Raw genomic sequence first — 20,243 nt, 5'->3', positions numbered from 1 at the left:
CTCCAGTACTGGGGAAAAGAAAGGAAAGAGAGAGAGACAGAGAGAAAACTAGCTAGATGCCTTGGAAGGGAGGGAACACACTGATGAGACCCTGCACCAACTCAACTTAGAATTTAAAACATTAAACTTAACTAAACATTTGATAATCATAAGCCAAGTTAGGTGAGTGCTGCAGTCAGGTGAGCTTTAAAGGTGTTTTATTATAACTCTGGTACCTGGAGCATGGCAGGTATTTGGAATCAGGCTCTGTTCTAGAAGCCAGACACACCTGTGAGTAATGCTGACACAGTTCCCTAGGTACACACAGCTGACATCTGCGTGCACACTTGTGAGGATGTGTTTGGCAGTGACGTGCATCAACAGATTCATAAATGTAAAACTACAGAAACTCACATTCATCCATTTTCCATCAAAAAGAACAAACCATACAACCAGGATCACAGAGGCATACTGTGCAATAGAAATGTCTCATGGTTCCTTGTCCTTGAACATTATTGATAGTCTATGAACTACTTGGGCAGAATAAAATATTTCAGGCTTTGAAGTAGAAAAATAGAAGCGTCATCTTGGATCTGTGTACTTAACAAAATAGGGTCAACGTGCTGAGTCATTTGTGTAGCTGTAATGAGGTTGATAATCTGGCTTTTAAGAAAATACACTTTATATTTTCTAAATATTTAGTCAGAGATTTTTTTCAAAATCATCACTTTATTAGAGAAGGAAATTGAGGCTGGAGACAGTGAGAGGCTTGACTGAGCCAGCACAGTGAATAAGGGTCCCTGAAGAGCACAGGGTCAGGCCTTCTGGACTCCCTGACCCTATCCACACTGCTGCTCACCCCAGTCTCTCTGTGTCACTTCTGGACAGGGGGAAAGGAGATAAACAGCTACAATTAAAAAAAAAAAAAAAAAGCAACACATGAGATCCTTTTAATATGCTTGCCTAAAACTCTAGATCTGAAGTGATGTTGAAAGAGGCAAAAGTAAAAGATAGTATGAAATAGAACTTGCACTAAAAACTATGAAACTAATGCTATACACAGCCCTGGAAGGTGAAGTTCAAACACTTGGTAGAACGCTTCGTCCACTTCACACCAATCATCCCCAGTGTCCACAGTCATGAGGTCACAGGCTTCTGGCAACTGCAGATGCTATCAAGGGTACAGAAATTAACCTCTGTGATACTGTAGCTTACAGCTGCTTTTTTAGTAACTAAATTTGGTCATAATATTCAGTTTGAATAGAAAACAATGGATGAGTATAAAAGTTCTGTGTACATCTTAAAGAATATAGGAAAATAGATAAATTCATGATGCAATACTTCAGTGACTATTATCATAACTTGCCTGATTTTGACTTAACTAGTCAAGAATATTTTTATCTTCACCCAAAATTTCATCCTATCACCTATCAAAACTAACATTAAATTTTAGATCTAAATATCTATCTATGCAATATAAATCATAAAACCATATTGATAACTTTAATCTATGACCAGTTTACTCTTAATAGAAATTCTATAATTAAAATGAGTGTGTGGGCTGGGGAGGTGGCTCAGTACTAGAGCACTTGCCAACAAGCCCAAGGTCCTGGGTTCCATCCCCAGCACCACAAAAAATAAAAAAACAAAATAAAATGAATGTCCCTGAGTAACTGCAAGCAATGTAGTCATTACTCAAAATACTTGTGGAGCCAGTCTTCAGGAAATGCCTACAGAGCCAGATTACAACTCTTGCAAGACAATCACTTGAATATGTGAAAGTCACACCTCATTGTAACCAATGATGAGTTCATTCAGCTTGTTCATCTACTCATTCATCAGATTTGTGTTCACTTGGCTATTTCCAAAAAATCAAACTCATTCCCAAAAGAGAAATAATTGCTCTTATTAAAATTGTTTTACAAAGACTGTGACATGATCCTCGGACAGACTTTTCTCCACCACCCCTGTGGGGACACAGAACAAGTAGAAGTGGAATAAGTCAGGCCCAACAGGGACCTGCTCAGGGAGTCCTCAGTGTGGACAGGGGCATTAACCAAACCCCATGGGTCCTGGTCACAGACCAAGGACCATCCCATCCATTGGATGGCCCAGGCATCAGTGGTGCCAGGCTGACCCATCTAGCCAGGGAGACCCGGCCTTCTGGGGCTCTTTCACTTCAAACAGGGACATAAATACTGAGAGCAATGGCCCTGGCCTCAGGCTGTTCTGGCTTAAATCCCAGCTCTGAAACTACCCGGCTGTGAATGATTTTATACTGTTGGATAAAGTCTGTTAGTAAATGTCGTCACTAGATGTAGTTTTAACCATGTTTATATCACATCATTTTCTATTGCACATAACAACAGAGGATGCATAGCCTAATAGTCATGTGCATGGACTCTGAAGTCACACAATCCTATGCCCAATCCCAACTCTTCCACTGACCTTAGATAAGTTACAGCTCCATTTTCTTCATGCAATACTACCTCTCTCTTTCAATTACCTCCCTTAAATGAGAAAATTAAAGAACTCACTAATTGTTGACTCTGGTCATCATTTGGATTTATGAGGAAATGAGATGAGTAAGACCCAGCCCCTACCTCTAAATTGGTCAAAAGATCCCAGTGGAGTTGGGGAACAACAGATCAGAAAGCAATTATAACTGCAATAGATCCCCATGGTTCTGTGTGAAACAAAGTGGAAAATGCTCCTAACAGCTACAGGGTGGGCAGGAGGTAAAAAAAGGCTTCTGAAGGGCCAGGTTGTGGTTCAGTGGTAGAGCTCTTGCCTGCCATGTGTCAGGCACTGGGTTCGATTCTCAGCACCACATATAAATAAGTGAATAAAATGAAGGTCTACCAACACCTAAAAGTAATATTTAAAAATAAAAGAAAGACTTCTGAGACAAATGCCTTCAAACTATGTCTTGAGCAATGGGTGGGAATTCCCACTGGGGGAAACAGCAAATGCCCAGGCACAGAGTTAATCCAGCTTGTCACCTTGGGGACCAGAAGTTGCATGCTGCCCTAGAGCATGGGAGGGTACTTTTAGAGTCAGATGAGATGGCAGCAGCCATTGGGAAGGAGTGAATTATCATTGGGAACTCAGGATCTGGGGCCAGACTGCCCAGGTTTGAGTTCAGTTTAGGAGCTTACCAATGGTATGATCTTGGGTAAAGTACTAACCTCTCTGTTCCTCAGTGTCCTTGGTAAAAATGGATTATGGTAGCACCTATCTCTTTGCAGTTATTGTGAGGATTTAACACATTGACACATGTGAAGTGCCTAGGGCCATGGCTAGTACAGATTAAGTGTTCAACAAATTCAGCTGTTAAGATTAATGACCATCATTTGACCACAGACAGCAGAAAGCATGGGCTGGTTTCACGGGAAGAAGGGTTGGCATAAGTAGGCACTACACTGGTCCCCTGTCTGCCAGCTGTCCAGGGCAAGGCCAGAAGCCTGAACAGAGAGGTGAACTGAAGGGGTCCTGGGGGAAAACAGGCACATGTGAAAGGCTAAAACTGAGAGGGCCGGGGCATTCTCCCACTGAGGTGATAATCCCTGGCACATTGGTTCCTGTACCCGGGGGACTGGGTCTGAAATTGCTAATGCCCCAATCAGGATTAACTTTCCACCAGGCTTAGTTCAGTTGTGGAAGACTCAGGGTTAAGATGCAGGGGAGGAAAAATGAAGATAGGATCTTTTAACCAATTAAAGAATCTTTGGAAGCATTTATTTGCATGTGAAAGTTATCATTGACCTAGTAAAAATTTCACCACTTTGATTTACCAATTTGTATTGGGATAAAAGCAAGAACTGTAATGGTATAACTAAAAATAAACCTTGTGCTTTTCCCTAGTAGTGAAATAAATAATTGTTCTCAGGGAGAAGAACTTTGGGGAACACCAGTGCAATCTTGAAGTTTAACAATTAGCAATACCATCCCTTACTTCTATCATTGACTTTTATAGAATATTTATTTGCAGGGGAAAGAGTTAAATTAGCCTGATGACATAGTCTCAGATCTATCAAGGATATGATTATTTATAATTTGTTAAGGTTTTTTAATAATAATCTGATTCTTCAATTAATATTCAGTCAAACCTTGCTTTGTCTTTAATTTCCGAATGTGGTTAACAGGTTGCATCAGCCTGGGTGCGCTTAATGTTATACTGCCCCCTTGTGGTGAAGATAGAAAACTGTAGCCTTACTTTTTTTCAGCCCTTTTCAGTTAATTATTACATTATTGTTCCATGCTTTATATATCTTTGTTAACTGCCTCAATACCTTCTGGAAAAACAAAGTCTAAATAAAAATATAAAAAATCACGAGGTTGGCAGTGTTACCTAGGAATTAAAAATAGAGTTTGGAAAACCTATCTGCCAGTATTCAAATCCCATCTCTTCTATTTGACCAACTGTGAGAACCTGGAAGAAGTAATGCCTTGGAGGCTCTCCATACCTCGTTCCTCACCTGTAAAGTGAGGTTAACATACACCCCCTCGTGTTGACATGCAGATTGGGTGAGTCAACATATGGAAATCACTAACAGAAGCAGCTGATACCTAATTGTCGTTCAGAGCCACTGCTCTGGCCTAAAAGGTAAGCTATAGCCCACTCCCAGGCCCACATAACAGAAGCTCCTCACAGACTCCACAGACTCCTTCCCCACAGTGTCCAGCCCAAGACCACTTCTTTCTGGTGAGAATAGTTGGCACAGAGTACCAAAACTGACATCGCAACAATTTGGTCATTTTACATTTTACAACATTTTACAGTTGAGCAGCTTGAGGCCTGGAGAATTGATGATTCATTCGATCCTCCTGGTACAACTGCTTAATCCCCTGAGTCCTTGTAAACACAAGTCATTTCCATAAAGAGAAAAGGACCTAGCTATGACCGGTCAGCCATAGGTTACTCATCCTCTGATTTCCCCATGCTACACTACGGAAATTGCAGATACCCAAGAAAACCCACAGGCACAGAAATCGGAGGAGTCTACAGGCAAATATCCTTAGACACGGAAATGCTTTCCTAGCCCCAATTTTAAGAATGCACCCATTTTCAAAAGGATAAGTATAAAAACTAGCCTGGTAGAAGGATTCCAGGCAATGAGGTTGGTAATTCTAGGCAATTAGTATTACTCAAGCTAACCTTATTATTTCCGGCACACCGTTGATACCACCGTTTACCGGTGACCAGTTCTGCTTCCTCTAATGTTGAAGTTTGAACACTAGAGAAGCACGCCAAGGCAAGCATATTAAGCAGGTTTTATATAAAAGTAGTAACAATATAGACCTCTCCCGAGGGGGAGAAGGGGACCATGGCGGACATTTATAAAGTAATCAAATGTGAATTTATGAATACAATTTGGGTATTAGGTAATTTATTTATAGATTCATAATAAACGCCTGAATTGAATCCCCAGCCTCTGACCTCCACAGTGAACACAAGTCACCAAGAACCCATGCTCAGGCCGCTAGAGAGGCTTGCTAGGGGACTGCGGGAGGGGGAGGATTTTAGAGTCCATGTCTCCCAAGCATCAGGAGTCAAACTTCTGAACAGAGAGGCATCCAAGGTCAACTTGAGCCCAATACATCATTGGTTCTGAAATGTATCTGGGGAAGGCAGGAAATTCATTCTGAAGTAGAACAGAAAACCCCCCAAAAAATCAACAAAACAACTTGAGGTTTATCAGGAAACATTTCCATATGGCTAAGGACCATCATTCAAGTTTCTGCTGGTTGTTGGGGGTAGAAACTAGAAAACAAAATGTAAGCCTATCTTGGGGAATAGAAGGCAGTTATTTCAGGGGAAAAGATTCCTATTATAAGGACTATGATAAAAGGCAGGGTGAGGAAACGGGCAGAAACAACAGCAATATCAAACTATTGACAGCAGCATAAGATCAGAAAATCACATCAGAAGGAACGGCAAGCAGACATCAAAACTCCACTAGCTTACTCGCTGAACCATTACAGAGTGCATTTGGCCACGAGTAACAGAAGACCCATAAGGCAAGTTTTTCTCAGATAATCTTTCAAACACGAAGTCTGGAGAAAAGTCTTGCCAGTGTGGTTAAGCAACTCAGAAAAGCCAGGTTTGCACCTCAGCAACTCAAAGCCTCTTCCCCAGGGACATGACAGCAGCATGGCCACAACCAACCGGCATGTACAGGGAGAATAGAGTTAGAAATGGAGGTGGGACCCGGCAACCAATCTTCTGCCACAGCCAGAAAATAGCAGCCTGGACTTTTCAGAAATCAGAGAGTCTGGCAAAATAGGTGGGTGCTGAGTCCACCAAGGTGGTTCCTAACTCCCTGGTTGTTGCACAGGCTGAAGGGTCAAGGGAAACATGTAAGTTCCGATATCACATCAGCACATGGGTGAAGAGGGACAAATATGTTTCATTTTTATTTCCCATGAAATTCCAACAGAACTCTGACACTTTGTGAATAGTGAGAAGCATTCATTTGAATTGCTACAAAACACAATCATGTTCAAAAGACACATTTATTGTACAAGCTATTTGCAAAAGAACAATGTATAAATGTAATAAGGAATAGAGGAAACAGATGTCAGGCATACATATTTACATAGCAAGTGCAGGCAAAATATGTCAAGAAGATTCTTTAAATACTTCTACTTGTATCACTTAAAATCTGTGTCCAAGACTAATTTATTATCTCAGGAAGAAGTTTTAAAAAGCTCAACCCTCTGATTAAAACTACGAGTTTCCTAATGAAATAAATTATAATTTCATCTTCTTTGAAAATCTCCAAGTTACTAAAGTTCACATAAACCAGATCACTACCAATTTTTAAAAGATTCAAAGGCTCTTAAACTGGAAAGTCAGAATTGCTTAGGACAATTGTTGAAGCATATATTCTGCCTTCAATAATGTTAGCATACAGGGGAAAGACTCCATACAACTAACTCTCTTCAAGAGCCAGTTTACTGCAGAATCTTCCAAAACCAGACAGGTGTTCTTAGGAGTCTTCCTCAGATCTGGGCCCTGACACATCCCAGGATACAGGCTTCATTCAACGTTACTTGACAGAGGATATGATCCTTTGAAAGGCAGTGAAAGACATGCTGCCACATTTCTGCATCTTTCCTTCCAAGTGTAGAGATAGTTTTTGTTGCCGATACTTCGGCCAACAGCTTTTGTGCGTCATCAGTTTTTCCCTCAGATCACTGTCCTTCTGACTGTGAAATGTGATTTCCAAACTGAAATAAAGCAAATGTTCAACACAGAAATTATTCAAATGTAGAAAAAGAATGGCAAGAAAAGTACCAGATGACCCTGAGGTTTAAGTCACTCGATGGTAAACAGTGACTTCAAGGTAGGCCATGTCAGGCACCGTGTTCACTGCTGAGGACACAAAAGTGTGCAAAGACACTCTCAGCCACGTGGAATGTGTTAGCTTTGTGATACTATAATGAAATACCTAATGCAATATTAACTTATAAAGATAAAGGTTTCTTTTGGCTCATGGTTCTGGAGGTCCTAGTCCAAGATCAAAAAGCACCACTGCTTTGGGTCTCTGCTAGAGTAGCACATCATGCAGGAGCGTGCAGTGGAGCAAAACTGTTTACAGCATGAGCTGGGAGGAAGAAACAGACCAGAGTCCCACAGTTCCTTTAAGGGCATGCCCCAGTGACCTGAAGACTTTCCAGTAGGCTCACAGCGCCTCCCAAGAGTACCACCCTGTAGACTATGCCTTCAACACATGGATCTTTGGGGACGCTGCCATATTCAGACCATAGCAGAATGAGATCCCAGTCAACTAAAAGTTGAGCCCCTTTTTCCAGCCTGAAACTAGGAGTTGAAAAATATATGAAAGGAGGTGATTCTTCCATTAAAAGGCTCAGAGTTGGTTGTAAAGAAAATACTAAGGGACTCTGAACAAACAGCAAACAGTAATTGACAACCCAGTAATACTTTATTGACCACTGCCAATGGGAAACAGTGTGTTCCATCTAAATTAATTTATTAGATAACTGAGGGCTTTCAAACATCAAGAATTCTAATAAATTAAGCTCCAATCTATTCTCCTTAGATATCAAATTATGGGGAGTAAAAAGTTCATTATCCTCAGTTGTAAAACAAGCAATATTTACCTTATTTTTCTTTTAGATTATTACTGTAAAGATCAAACAAGAAAGAAAAATAAAAAGTACAACCATCCCTCAGTATCCATGGGGGATTTGTTCCACACCCCTCATGAGTACCAAAATCCACAGATGTACAAGTCCCTCGTATAAAATGACATACTATTTGCATATGACCTATCCCCATCCATGTTAGCGTAAAAAGACTGGGCAGGATGCAAACCTCACATGTCATCTCAGCTCTTTATTCAGGGGGGTGAAATGGTGCCCGTGGACCCACTCTCCTGGTGGAAAATGAGTCACTGAACAAAGAAAGGGACTAGTTTATTTTGAGGGGTGGCCTAGTGAACATGTCAGTTTTGCTTAGTCAGGAATGTGGGCCTTTTGGTCAATGTCTGTGGACAGTGCCTAAAAAGGATTTTGCTTTGGAGGAGATAATGCCTCCTACAGACTGTTTCTTTTGAGGATGATAAACATCCTCTGTGCCTGCAAGCAGCATCTGGAAAACGTTCATCTTGGGAGATGAAGGCTGTCAATGTGTGGCCTTCATTTTTACTACCTTCTCTTGTCCCCAGTTTCACTATTTTGGTAGTTTTTATTCTCCATATCCATTAATCCACCTGTATAAATTAAATCATCTTTGGATTACTTAAAACGCCTAGTACAGTATAAACACTTTGTAAATAGTTGACACTATATCTTTTAAGGAATAACAAGAAAAAGTTCTATACATTTAGTACAGATGTAGGGTTTTTGTTTTTGTTTTCAAATTTTTTCTACAGTTGGTTGAATCCATGAATGCAAAACCCACGCGTGGCCTTTATAAATTGCTATATAAGTGTTTAGTATTTATTTTGGGCCCATTTGCATTTTCGTAAACTACTTGTCTTCTTAAATTGTTAAAACAATAATTTCTGAATCAGTGTGCTCAGCATGTGACGATGACACACACAGGGTAGCCTGAAAGCCTGCACACCTGGAACCGTGAGGAGGATCACTTCCTACTACCACCATCTTCTGTTATGCTCTTGGAATGGCCTGTGTGCACGGTAGTTTTCCAGTCTGCTGCTGCAGGTCACTCAGCAGTGATATCTACCTGACTTCAAACCCTGTCCCTCTTCGACACTTCTCATTCCCAAGGCTTATTCTAGGTACTACCTCGCTTAATTCTGTGATTTCAACACCACCCAAAAAACCATGTCTTTTTAAGCATCCAGTGTTGTCATTAAAGATAACTATAATCCCATTTTCTTTGGTAAACACAGAGTTAATGTTCTATGCAACTAAATAATCCAGTCTTTATATATGACTGCATAACACATAGGAGTGGTCTCATTTGATATGGTAAGGTTGAACACATGGCACGGTTCTTCCCTGGTCCTCCCAGCTTCAGACCCCCAGTTCATGCTGCGGACTGTAACATTAGGCCAGCACCTGTGTAGGATCAACAACTATAAACCTAGACACATGTATTTTTCAAAGCAAGTGTTTTATTTCATAAGCTAAAAGTGAAAACAAGTATATAAAATTAACAAAAAGAACAATTAACAGTGTCAACAATTTATAGCCCAACCTACATAATTACTTCAAGAAAAGTTAAATATGAAGCTATATCATGAAGAGCATAGTTGAGAAAAACTTGTATGTTAAAATTTTATATTATTATAGCTCACCCTTGAAGCTTCTGGACTAGAAAATGGAGAAGACTCCCAAGATCTATTTTCTTGGTCAAAGGAGTCATCTTCTTGGAATGCAAATTTCTGTTTAAGTGCATGTGATATTAAGGACACTGGATCCCAATGTGAACTTCGTCTTTTCCTCTTATGAATGGGTCTACCACCAGGTGACCTGTTTTCAAAAATTGAATAAATTAAAATTTTGATGCAGTTTTAGCTACTTATTGATGAAAACCAAGAAACCATATGGGTTAGGGTTCTACCACAACTTGCTATAAACTGGGATTCCTCAAATATCACTGTGCTAAAAACCTTTATTTTTAATTTTCTAACTTTCCAGTAAGGAGGGAAATTTAAGTAAATATTTAAGAACTTTTAAAATAACCAGAGTTCATAAGACAAAAACCATTAGGCTGATTTTTCATTTGTTTGATCAATCATATATTATCTTCACTGAATACATACTATTTCTTCATGCTACTCAGACTAGCACACCACTTAAACTTTATTATTTCTGGAATTTTCCATGTAATATTTTCAGACCACAGTAGATGATGGGTAACTGAAACTGTAAGAAACTGACCTTGGGTAACTAGAAAACACAAGAGTGGATAAGAGGAAAAATACTGTGTTCCTAATATTCTACAACAGGGAGAAATTTAATTAAAATATCAAGAAATGGTAAAGGTATGTTGTTTTAAAAACATAGAGATAAAACAATAGAATAAATAGCCAAAACACCTGTAGTTCCAGCTACTTGGGAGGCTGAGGCAGTAGGCTCACAAGAGCAGACAGGGCAACATAGTGAGATACTAACTCAAAAGAAAAAAAGAAAGAAAAGAAATAGTCAAAAGGAATTGAAGGAGGCTGAGGCAGCAGGATCTTGAGTTCAAAACCAGTCCCAGCAACTTAAACTTAGCAAGGTGCTAAGCAACTCAGTGAGACCCTGTCTAAATAAAATACAAAAAAGGGCTGGGGATGTGGCTCAGTGGGTAAGTGCTCCTGAGTTCAATCCCCAGTACCAAGAAAAAAAAAAAAAAAATTGGAAATTATTATCTTTGGGAGGAACACTCAGGGGTAATGAGGAATAAGAAGAAAGACATATGCCAACTTTCATAAACAACTTTTTAAAAAACATCATTGATAAAATTCTAGTTTTTTCCAAATTATGACAACACACCGTTCAACAGCACGAAGCTTGACCTTATTCATATCCTTTAGAACATCCAACATGTTTGGAACATCTGTATTTCTCTGGCTTTTTGAATGATGACTATAACTGGTCTTATTAGCATCAGGGCGCTGCTTTTTTATTTCAGTTGTTGGATTATCTGAGTCACAAATATCAGGACATCCTGATGGTATAGGAGGAAATCTTGAAGGCTGAAGAGGAGGAAGCGGCGGTGGAGGAGGAGGAGAGAGCACTGTCCTTGGAAACTGATCTGGATCCACACTCAGTTCAGCTGTCCCCAGTGATGGCATTTGTCCCACACCACTGGGCTCGTTGTTCAAGTCAAAGGAGCCTGGAAACAAAGTAGTCTGCTGAAAAAACATTCAAAATTCTAACATAATACACAGTAATGATAACCAAAACAAAACAATTTCCGTAATGATGCTAAAATAGTGATATGATAGCCCAGAAGAATCAATCCCATCTGCTTAGAAATTTCTGTAAGAGTCAAGCCAAACTGTAAATTTGCTTTTAATTCAACTAGAACTTCTCAGTGTAAGTAGGCCCTGAAGAATACATTTTCAAAAGAAAGTATTTTTTCCAGTAATTTATACACAATTTGAACTTCATTCTGACATTTGAGAAATAAACATTATATTCTAGGCAAGAGCCTAAGATAAGTAGATTGTTTAACGTTTTCACAACAGATTTGCTTCTAAAGAACTGTGAGTAAACATGTTTGCTTTAAAAAAAGTTGTGTATTTGTGTCATTTAATTTATTTATTTACGAGTTTGTATAACTATTATATACTATGTGATTTACTTATGTATAAATTATTATAAATACATGCTGTACACATCTTGATATTGTATAAATTATGTTTATATACTATATATGCAGGCATATATATGTGTGTATGTATATATATATGCATATGCATACATATTATTCAATTTATTTAGCAGAAAGTTTAGCAACTTTGTGCTGTGGAAAGTTCTTAGTGTCTATGTTGCTTTAAATTTTGTATTTAAAGCAAGTTACATCTCTTAAAAATTTAGAAAAGGATCACCTGGAAAATATTGTTCACCTGAACTTGGTAGAAATGTAGTAACATTAAGTAAAAACTATTTTGAGGCCACAAACCTGTTCTCCTCTTTCAAACCAATGTATTCTTTTTTTTAATCTCCAATGCTCTTCTGAAAAGCTAGGAAAGCTTACTTAGAAGGCAAGAATTTAATACAAAATTGCAGTCTTCAGTAGCATAGCTAGATCTTTATATCGAATTTGTCCCCTTCACTTTGTATCTTGATTTATTTTGAATAAACATCAGACATAATAAATCTATATACCCAAATCTTATTATCATACATTTAATATCATTCACAGTTCTTATTCAGAATTGTACTAAATACCAATGAGTATCATCTAGTTAAAACAAAAGTCCAACATATTACTTACCAGAATGTGTTCTATTTCTTAGTACCTGCATTTCCACAATTGCTGCAATTTGAGAGCGAAGAAAAGTAAGCTCATCTTCAAGGGCAGCTATTTTTTTAATTGCAGCTTCACTTACAAGAAGATCATTTTTCACTGGTTTGTTGTGTCTTTCAGCTGATAACAATGGATCTGAAACTAGTTGTAAAGGATGGAAAAATTCAATTTTTTCCTTTTCTTCATTTTTCCATGTACTAGTTCTGTGGGTAGAAGGAAAAAACAAAGGAAGGAAGGGAAATTTTCAACCTAAAGAAAATAAAATCTCTTGTGAAAAGTAAGACAATAAAGCAGGGCTAGGGGTATAGCTCAATGTTAGAGCCCTTGCCTAGGATGCACAAAGGCCCTGGGTTTGATCCTCAGCACTGAAAAAATAGACAACACCACAAAATCAGAGCAACACTTTCCCCTGTGATGTTCTCTAGACTCACTAAGGACAAGCACAACATCTTCCTAAGTGTTATATTCTCAATATGTAGAACAGAATGCAGTCTCTAATAGATGACCAATAAGTGACTGGGAATGAAAGTCAATCTTTATTTTAGATTACAAAATAAAAATATTTATCTTGAAATTGCTTTTACCTATTAACTTTAAACATGGTGTAAGTTAATTTTTCTAGAAATTCTACATAGGTGCAGAAGGGCCTTCCATTCAGGATTAGGTTAGGGGTAAGAGAGCTAGTTTATGGTTTTCAAACTTTTTGAAAATTGATAAGCCAGTTTGACACATAATAAATTCAGTCAGAATATTTTAATGACTGACCCTCATTGTGCTTATAGTCTGTATCTGAATATACTAACACACAAGTTAGTTATCCCTAAGAGACTAACATTCAAATTTTAAAATATAGTCCTCTCTCAGTGTGTGTAGGCAACTGGTTTCAGGACCCAGGTAGATATTAAAATCGAAGAGTGCTCAAGTGCCTTATATAGAGTTATAATATTTGCATTTAACCTATGCACATCCTCCTGCATACTTTAAACCTTCTCTAGATTACTTAAAATACCTAATACAACACCTACACATCACTTCATTCTTGTGGATTCAGTATAGTACTTGGAACACAGCAAAGTCAAGATTATGCTGTGAACTTTCTAGAATTTTTTCATCAAGTATTTTTGATCCATGGTTGTTTGAATCTATGGATGTCAAACTCACATGTATCAAACCCATACAAAACCCATGGATACAGAGGCCTGAATGTATTTCAACACCATTAACTGGCTTCCAGTAAGCCTGTATGAATTTTGGCTAGCTATATAAAATTAACCTAGAATTTATTTTATAGAAATGTAAATGTTTTCTTTCTAGTATAGAAATCAGAATGACATGAATCCGATACTCCTTTAACAAACATTCCCTCCAATGCCTGATGTTAGGTTTAAACATGCTTTAAGAAAAACTGACTAGCAAGGAGCAGCGGCATACACCTATAATCCCAGCAACTCTGGAGGCTGAAGCAGGAGGATCACAAGTTCAAAGCCAGCCTCAGCAACTTAGCGAGAGCTTAAGTAACTTAGCGAGACCCTGTCCCAAAATGAAAAACAAAAAAGGGTTGGTAATGTGGTTAGTGGTAAAGCACCCCTGGGTTCAAGCTCTGGTACCAAAAAAGAAAAACGAACTATAAAAAAAATGAGAAACCACCAGTTACCCATATTACAGCAAAGCACAGAGCCAGACAGAACAAAAAATGTTCAATCAACTTGAGCAAACTTTAACACATGCAAGAATTCAGGTTACAGACTATGCCATATTTCTAAAATAAGCATATAAATTACCGAAATCTGAGATAACTGGCTTCTTCCTCATTTGCCACACACAAAATATCAGCAAAAGATGGAACCATAGATCCACAATTATCAGACTCTACAGAGTTCAAGTGCGGGATCAACTAAAGTGGGGAGAGAAAAAAAAAAGTCACAGCTCTGCAGGGAGTCAAGAGGAAGGCGCATGCCCCACATCCCATGGCATTAAATAAATTAACAATCCCAAAGAGAGAAAAGGAAAAACTGTTCAGTAGAAGCACATGCACCTGTTAGCAAGAAAAAATACTGGGGTAAATGCTATTCTGTAGCCTAAACATGCAACTATATTCTCTCCTCTGGTTACTCTTATCATAAAAATATAAAATAAAATAAGCTCTGGAGTATTTCTTGCAACTGCCAGTTTTTTTAATGTAAGTACTGAAAGAAACAATAACCACAAAGCATATGCCAAATGACTTATTTCCAGAGGTAAATTAAAGGTTCTTGGCTTAGAGAAAACATATGTTCCTCTGTTGATTTACTCTAAATACCTAGAAGTACCTATGATTATTTTATACACAGGACATAACTCAAGGCAATGGACTTACCTCAAAAGCAGGTCTTCGACAAGGTTCTAAAGGAAGCATTTTCCCAATAATACGAACAATACTCCGAGCTGATCCATAGTCTTTATTTTTCCAAATCAGTAAAACCTATTTAAACATGAAGTATTACTTAAAATGTACACTAATTAAAATGTATATATCTAAGAAAAAAGGGATGTGAAAACATTTATTTTTTAAACATGAAAATATACTCTCACAGTATCTTCTTCATGGGGCTGGGTATTACCTTAGTGGTAGAGAGCTTACCAAGGAAGTACCAGGCCTTGGGTTTGATCCCCAGCATGGGAGTAAGAAAAGAGTCTTCTTCAAAGAATTAAACTTTACTAATATTTGTCTGGGGGAAAAAAATGAGCTGGGTTTGATGGCACACACCTGCAATTCCAGCTACTTGGAAGGCTGAGCAGGACGATCAAAAATTCAAGGCCAGGCTCAGCAATTAGCAAGACCATATTATAAAATTAAAAACTTTTAAAAGGACTAGGGATGTACCTCGGTCGTAGAGCATTTGCCTAGCATGCATGAGGCCCTAGGTTCAACCACCAGTACCAATTTAAAAAACAAAATGAAAGAGCACATTCATTTCATGACATGTTGTACTATGTCACTCAAAGCTATCTCCAATCTCTGAATGAAATCTCCAATACTACCACTTCTATTCCTTGCATGTGACCTTGCCTCTACTCTGAGTAAACCAGAGTTCAATCTCAACTTCATTTCCCTTTGAAGCTGCATCCATATTAATAATTCTAACCTTTATTGACTAATTACCAGACATTTATTGACTAAAACAGTATGATTGTGAAGACAGGGAATAAGGTAAATGAAGAACCAGTTATCTTGAGCTATCTTTAGTCTCTTTGAATAGCCATTTCCTATCAACCTCTGTATCTGACCTAATGTCCTCTTGACTTCTAGATAAAACTTTCAGAATATCACTAAGCTTCACACAGCCCTAGCCTCCACCAACCCTAAAGCTGAGAATGTGATAACATCTGAATCCTATGGAAGAGGTCTGCCCACCTTGGTGTAGCCCACCTTATTGATGTTCCCACCCATGTAACTGATAAAGGTTGACTTATAGCTTTCTTTTATTCTGTAACTATAAAAGTTCATGCAGCCTCTTCCATGGTATAATGTCATTTCAGGTAATCTGAATTCAAGTTCCCAGGCCATAGACATTCACATTTGGCTCAGAATAAACTACTTTCTTATTTCTTTTAAAGCAGAATTGTTATTTTACATTAACACTCTCCATTCAAAATCTCTCTCCACCATCTCTCTTATTTTATTCTTTAAGTTAGACCATCTCTCTTCTTCCTGAGGCTTATTTATTCAGATTCTCTAATTTCCTTCTCCGGGGCATTGCTCAATCACCCTCTCTCATTTATACTCATTTAGCCAATATGCTAAGAGTTGGCTCTAACATTGAAAAGAAAAAAAAAAAAAATTCTAATCCTGCTGCCCCTTCAAGTTGATGGTCTCTCTCAATTTCTTTTCACAAGCAAACTATTCAAAAAAAAAATCTGCTGAGGCCACTTCCTCACATTCTTCAAACTCCCTTCTCCTAGGAAAATTCTTAAAGGCCCCAATAATGATAAGCAAATCTTCAACTGCTGTCCAGTCCTCCTTATCCTCAGTCTACTACTGAAATTTAAAATGTTTCAACAACATCTAATAACATCTTCCATTACAACATCAAAGTCCATGGCTTCAGATATCAAAACAATGCAGCTAACTCCGAAATCCAAATCTCTTCTTTCCTAGCCTCTAGAACCAACTAAACAATTGTCGATGAGACATTTCTATTTATACATTCCAACAACACCTCCAGCTCACCCTATCTCCCTACTCAAACCAGCCTCTCATATTCTTCTACTAAGTTGTACGGGCACAATCATTCTTCAATTGACTTTCATTGGAAACCTTAGCATTATCCTTGACTACTCTTCTAATTCGCTCCACCAAATAGCAATGATTTGCCCATTGTGTAAGCCCCTATTCTGTTTTGTCTTTCTTACATAGTCGATCTCATATTATAGTTATATGTGTTTCTTATTTCTCATATTTTAAACATCATGAATATGAGAACCATGTATTGCCTCTAAATCATCTGCAAGAACCAAGAACACTGTCTTATATGTTGATGTTCAACAAGCGGACAAAATCAAACTTGCTTATAATTCTCAGGCCTAAGTCATCCTCTCACCCTCAGATTTATTCTGGATTGTTGAATTTCAAATTTCCATTGTACACCCAAACATCAAACTGTTCACAAATTACCTTAAATAAAAGTTTTATTTATCTATGAAATAAATATAATTCTGTGGAGGTCATGTCTTCATTGCACTTTCATCTTCTTTTGACACTTGATCTGGGACGTAAAACAGTTCTCAATAATCTAATCCCTCTTTTTTAAATTCAAACTATCAAAACTATACTACTACTAACTCGCCTTTGTTCCATCTAAAGAGAAAAAGCAATTTTGCCTTAACTGTTTACATACAAATTATTTTTAAAATGAGACAGAAGAATCATTCAAATGTATTAAGACATTACCTGGTCTATGGGAACACCAAAATATGCCAGCATCTCGCTTAAGATTTTCAGAATGAGAGACATTGAAGAAGAAAATTCAAGGAAACATTATCAGTTTCTTGGTACCTTTAGGGAAAATTTTAGAAAATATTACTCTTGACAAATTATTGCCACATAAACTGCATTAAATAGCTTATTAGTGACCTTTCATTACACCACCAACTGATTTCTCCTGGCCAGCATCAATCTTGCAGTACTGGGGACAGACTCCAGGGGTGCTCTACTACTGAGTTACAGTCCCAGTCTTTTTGCTGTTTTGAGACAGGGTCTTGCCCATTCTGGTGAAAAACTTGCGACATTCCTGCCTCGACCTCCCAAGTTTTGGCCAACATCAAGGAGAGAAAGAAATATTTGTGAGGGTGGGGAAAGTAAAACTCAAATTTTATAATATGTCTGACTCTACCAAAGGGACCTAGCCGGGAAAGGTTTCGATTTTGCGATAGGGAAGCTCAGTCCATCCTTTATGCTCTCGGCAGTGGCTCAGGAGAGGTGACCTTGAAAGAGAACAGGTACCTGTCTCATACTCTTAAAAAGAAGAAGAAGAAGAATGGTAGCTCTTCTCACAAATTCAGCCTAGTACCTCCCACCCCTCTGCGCTCGCTTTAAAGATTAGGAGAAGGAACGCGACGAGTGACGCCACTTGGTCCCCCAACTATTAAGTAACGGGCTGTGACCCGGGCCCAGTCGGGGCGCTCGCTGTCTGGGGGGCTCTTCCGGCCCAGCAACGTCGCCCTGCACACCTTCCTCAGAAGTCGAGCCTCCGACCGCGAAGAAAACACAGCGGAGGGCGTTCGGGATGCTTCCGAATCCCCCAGCAGGGATGCCAGCCTGCGCCCTGGCCCTGGTCCCGGAGCGCTCAGACCCGATCCCCTGTGGCCCGCGCACCTCCAATTCAGGCGACCGGCGGAGACGACGCTAGGAGCAAAGGGCACAAGCCGACCGGGGGTCGGTCCTGGAGCTCGGCGAGACCGGAGGACTCCGCGGGAGGCGCGCCCGGTCGACCGCGACAGGCCACCAGTCGCGCCTCCTTAGATCTGACTCGCCACTTCCGCGTCCCTGGACGAAAATCAAATACTGCGGGCCGTGACCTATGTCCGACCCCATTGGACAAGGCTGAAGGTCGCTTGCTTCTGATTGGCAGGAGAATGACGTCAGGCTTGCGACAATTCAGCCTGGCCACCAATAGAAAGCTGGCGGGAGGGACAGGCCGCGCCCGCAAGGTGGCGCACGCGCACACGCACTTCGGTTTCCTGGGAGATCTCCAAGACTGTGCATACACCCGCGTTACCCAGGTACCACCAACCACTGGGGTCCCGCTCTCCGGACTTGGTGCCTCACCCAGTTCCTGGCTGGGACGTGTCGCCCTCTACCCGCAAGCCCGCTCTCCCACGTTCGCCTGCCGCGGAGAGCCGCGACTTACTCATTGGGCCACGCAGCGAACCTTTGGAAAGACCAGTGTGAGCTGGGCACTACTCTCAAGGGCCAGCTCCTTTGCGGTACTTGATTTCTTCGCTCACGAAAGGGTCCTGGTTATCCAGACTACCAAATATGGACCGGTCACTCTCCGGGCCTAGCCGGTGGGTCTTCATGAAGAACAATAAACTTCCTTTTCGCGTGTTTCAGCAAGAGTTGTGTTGGAAGGAAGTGACAATTTTAGATAACTATGCCTGCTGCTTGTTGACCTACAGAATAAAAAATGGGGTATATTTTCTGATCGACATCATTTATTTATTCGACTAATAGTGGATGTATAGTAAGTGCCAAGCACTCTTCTAAGCTCAGAAAATGCGACACTAAGCAGGGCAGGACTTTACCCTCCTGGAGTTTACATTCTAGTGTACAAATCAGTGGCTTTCTTGGCACCATATATAAAATAAGATGCCTAGTACATAGTAGGCATTCAATCCATATGTTGAATAAAATTGATGAGAGAAAACAATGATCAATAATGACTTCAGACTAGCAAATGGCAGAACTGCAGAAAATATCCAGTAGTCTGAACTGGAAAAGGATGAAAGTATGGACAAGAAGGGGTGCAGTGGAGCATGACCGTAACCCCAGCAACTCGGAAGGCTGGGGCAGGAGGATCACAAGTTGAGGGCAACCTCAGCAACTTAGCAAGACTCTGTCTCAAAAAAGTAAATGAAAAAGGGGTAGCAGATACGTTAGAGCAACCCTGGGTACAATATTCCCTAAGAAGTGGGGCGCGGTAGTAAGGGCAATAAGACAATGTGAAAGGAAAATGGATCAGAAACCTTAGATGAAAAGAGCAGAACATAATTCTCTTGTTTCCTCCTTGTCCTCTTTGTGCCCTCATTAATAAATAAATCATGACTGTTACAACCACCTCCCTTTCCAGTTGCTTATCAAAGACCATGAAATAGGGCCAGAATGAAAATATTTTTGAGAACATGAGAACAGGAATTATCACTCTGCTAACCACACACATAGTTCAACATTCCAGCACTGATTTAGGTAATAAGGTGGGCCTAGGTCAAATGCATCCATAAATATTTTGCTAACAGCTTTCCCAATTCTTCAGAGATTCTTACTCCATTTTAGGTGTACTAATGCATTCATATTATATCTTGACAACCTTTTGAGGTTCAACATTATTTTTATATTGCTCATCTTTACATTGTTGAAATTTCAGAATGAGGCAATGGTTCAGGAAAACTTTAACTTCAGAGAGCTATCTTTTCTGTTTTTCTTTTGAGTCATGTACAGGAATATGATAGCTAGGTGACATTTTCCTGGCTTTATTCGCCTACCCAGCCTGATCCTTTCTCTATTTTCTTTATCTAGAGCCATTTTCAGAATTTACTATGCAGCACACTG

The 20,243-nt window shown here is 39.4% G+C and overlaps 1 protein-coding gene across 1 annotated transcript; it reads right to left on the bottom strand.

Annotated features, from left to right (window-relative positions):
• Nucleotides 1–6,476: 6,476 nt before the first annotated feature.
• Nucleotides 6,477–18,426, bottom strand: MTFR2 (mitochondrial fission regulator 2). Its single transcript, XM_079146582.1, has 8 exons — nt 18,146–18,426; nt 17,367–17,471; nt 14,793–14,897; nt 14,218–14,330; nt 12,404–12,639; nt 10,954–11,296; nt 9,771–9,945; nt 6,477–7,212 (listed from the first exon to the last, which is right to left on the bottom strand). The coding sequence occupies exons 2-8, from the start codon at nt 17,427–17,429 to the stop codon at nt 7,177–7,179; spliced, it is 1,071 nt and encodes a 356-aa protein (XP_079002708.1). The 5' UTR covers nt 17,430–17,471; nt 18,146–18,426; the 3' UTR covers nt 6,477–7,176.
• Nucleotides 18,427–20,243: the final 1,817 nt, after the last annotated feature.

The sequence above is a fragment of the Sciurus vulgaris genome (genome assembly GCF_902686455.1).
Source record: "Sciurus vulgaris genome assembly, chromosome: 7".
NCBI lineage: Eukaryota > Metazoa > Chordata > Mammalia > Rodentia > Sciuridae > Sciurus > Sciurus vulgaris.
Note: the sequence above shows the minus strand (reverse complement) of the source record. Positions and strands in the feature narration are given on the sequence as shown.

Excerpts from the sequence above, each read along its gene's own strand:
- MTFR2 (XM_079146582.1), bottom strand. The coding sequence starts at position 17,429 with ATGTCTCTCATTCTGAAAATCTTAAGCGAGATGCTGGCATATTTTGGT. Across the intron at positions 14,331-14,792 it reads GTCGAAGACCTGCTTTTGAG|TTGATCCCGCACTTGAACTC; the intron begins GTAAGTCCATTG and ends TCCCCACTTTAG. Across the intron at positions 7,213-9,770 it reads CTAGTCCAGAAGCTTCAAGG|TTTGGAAATCACATTTCACA; the intron begins GTGAGCTATAAT and ends GCTTTATTTCAG.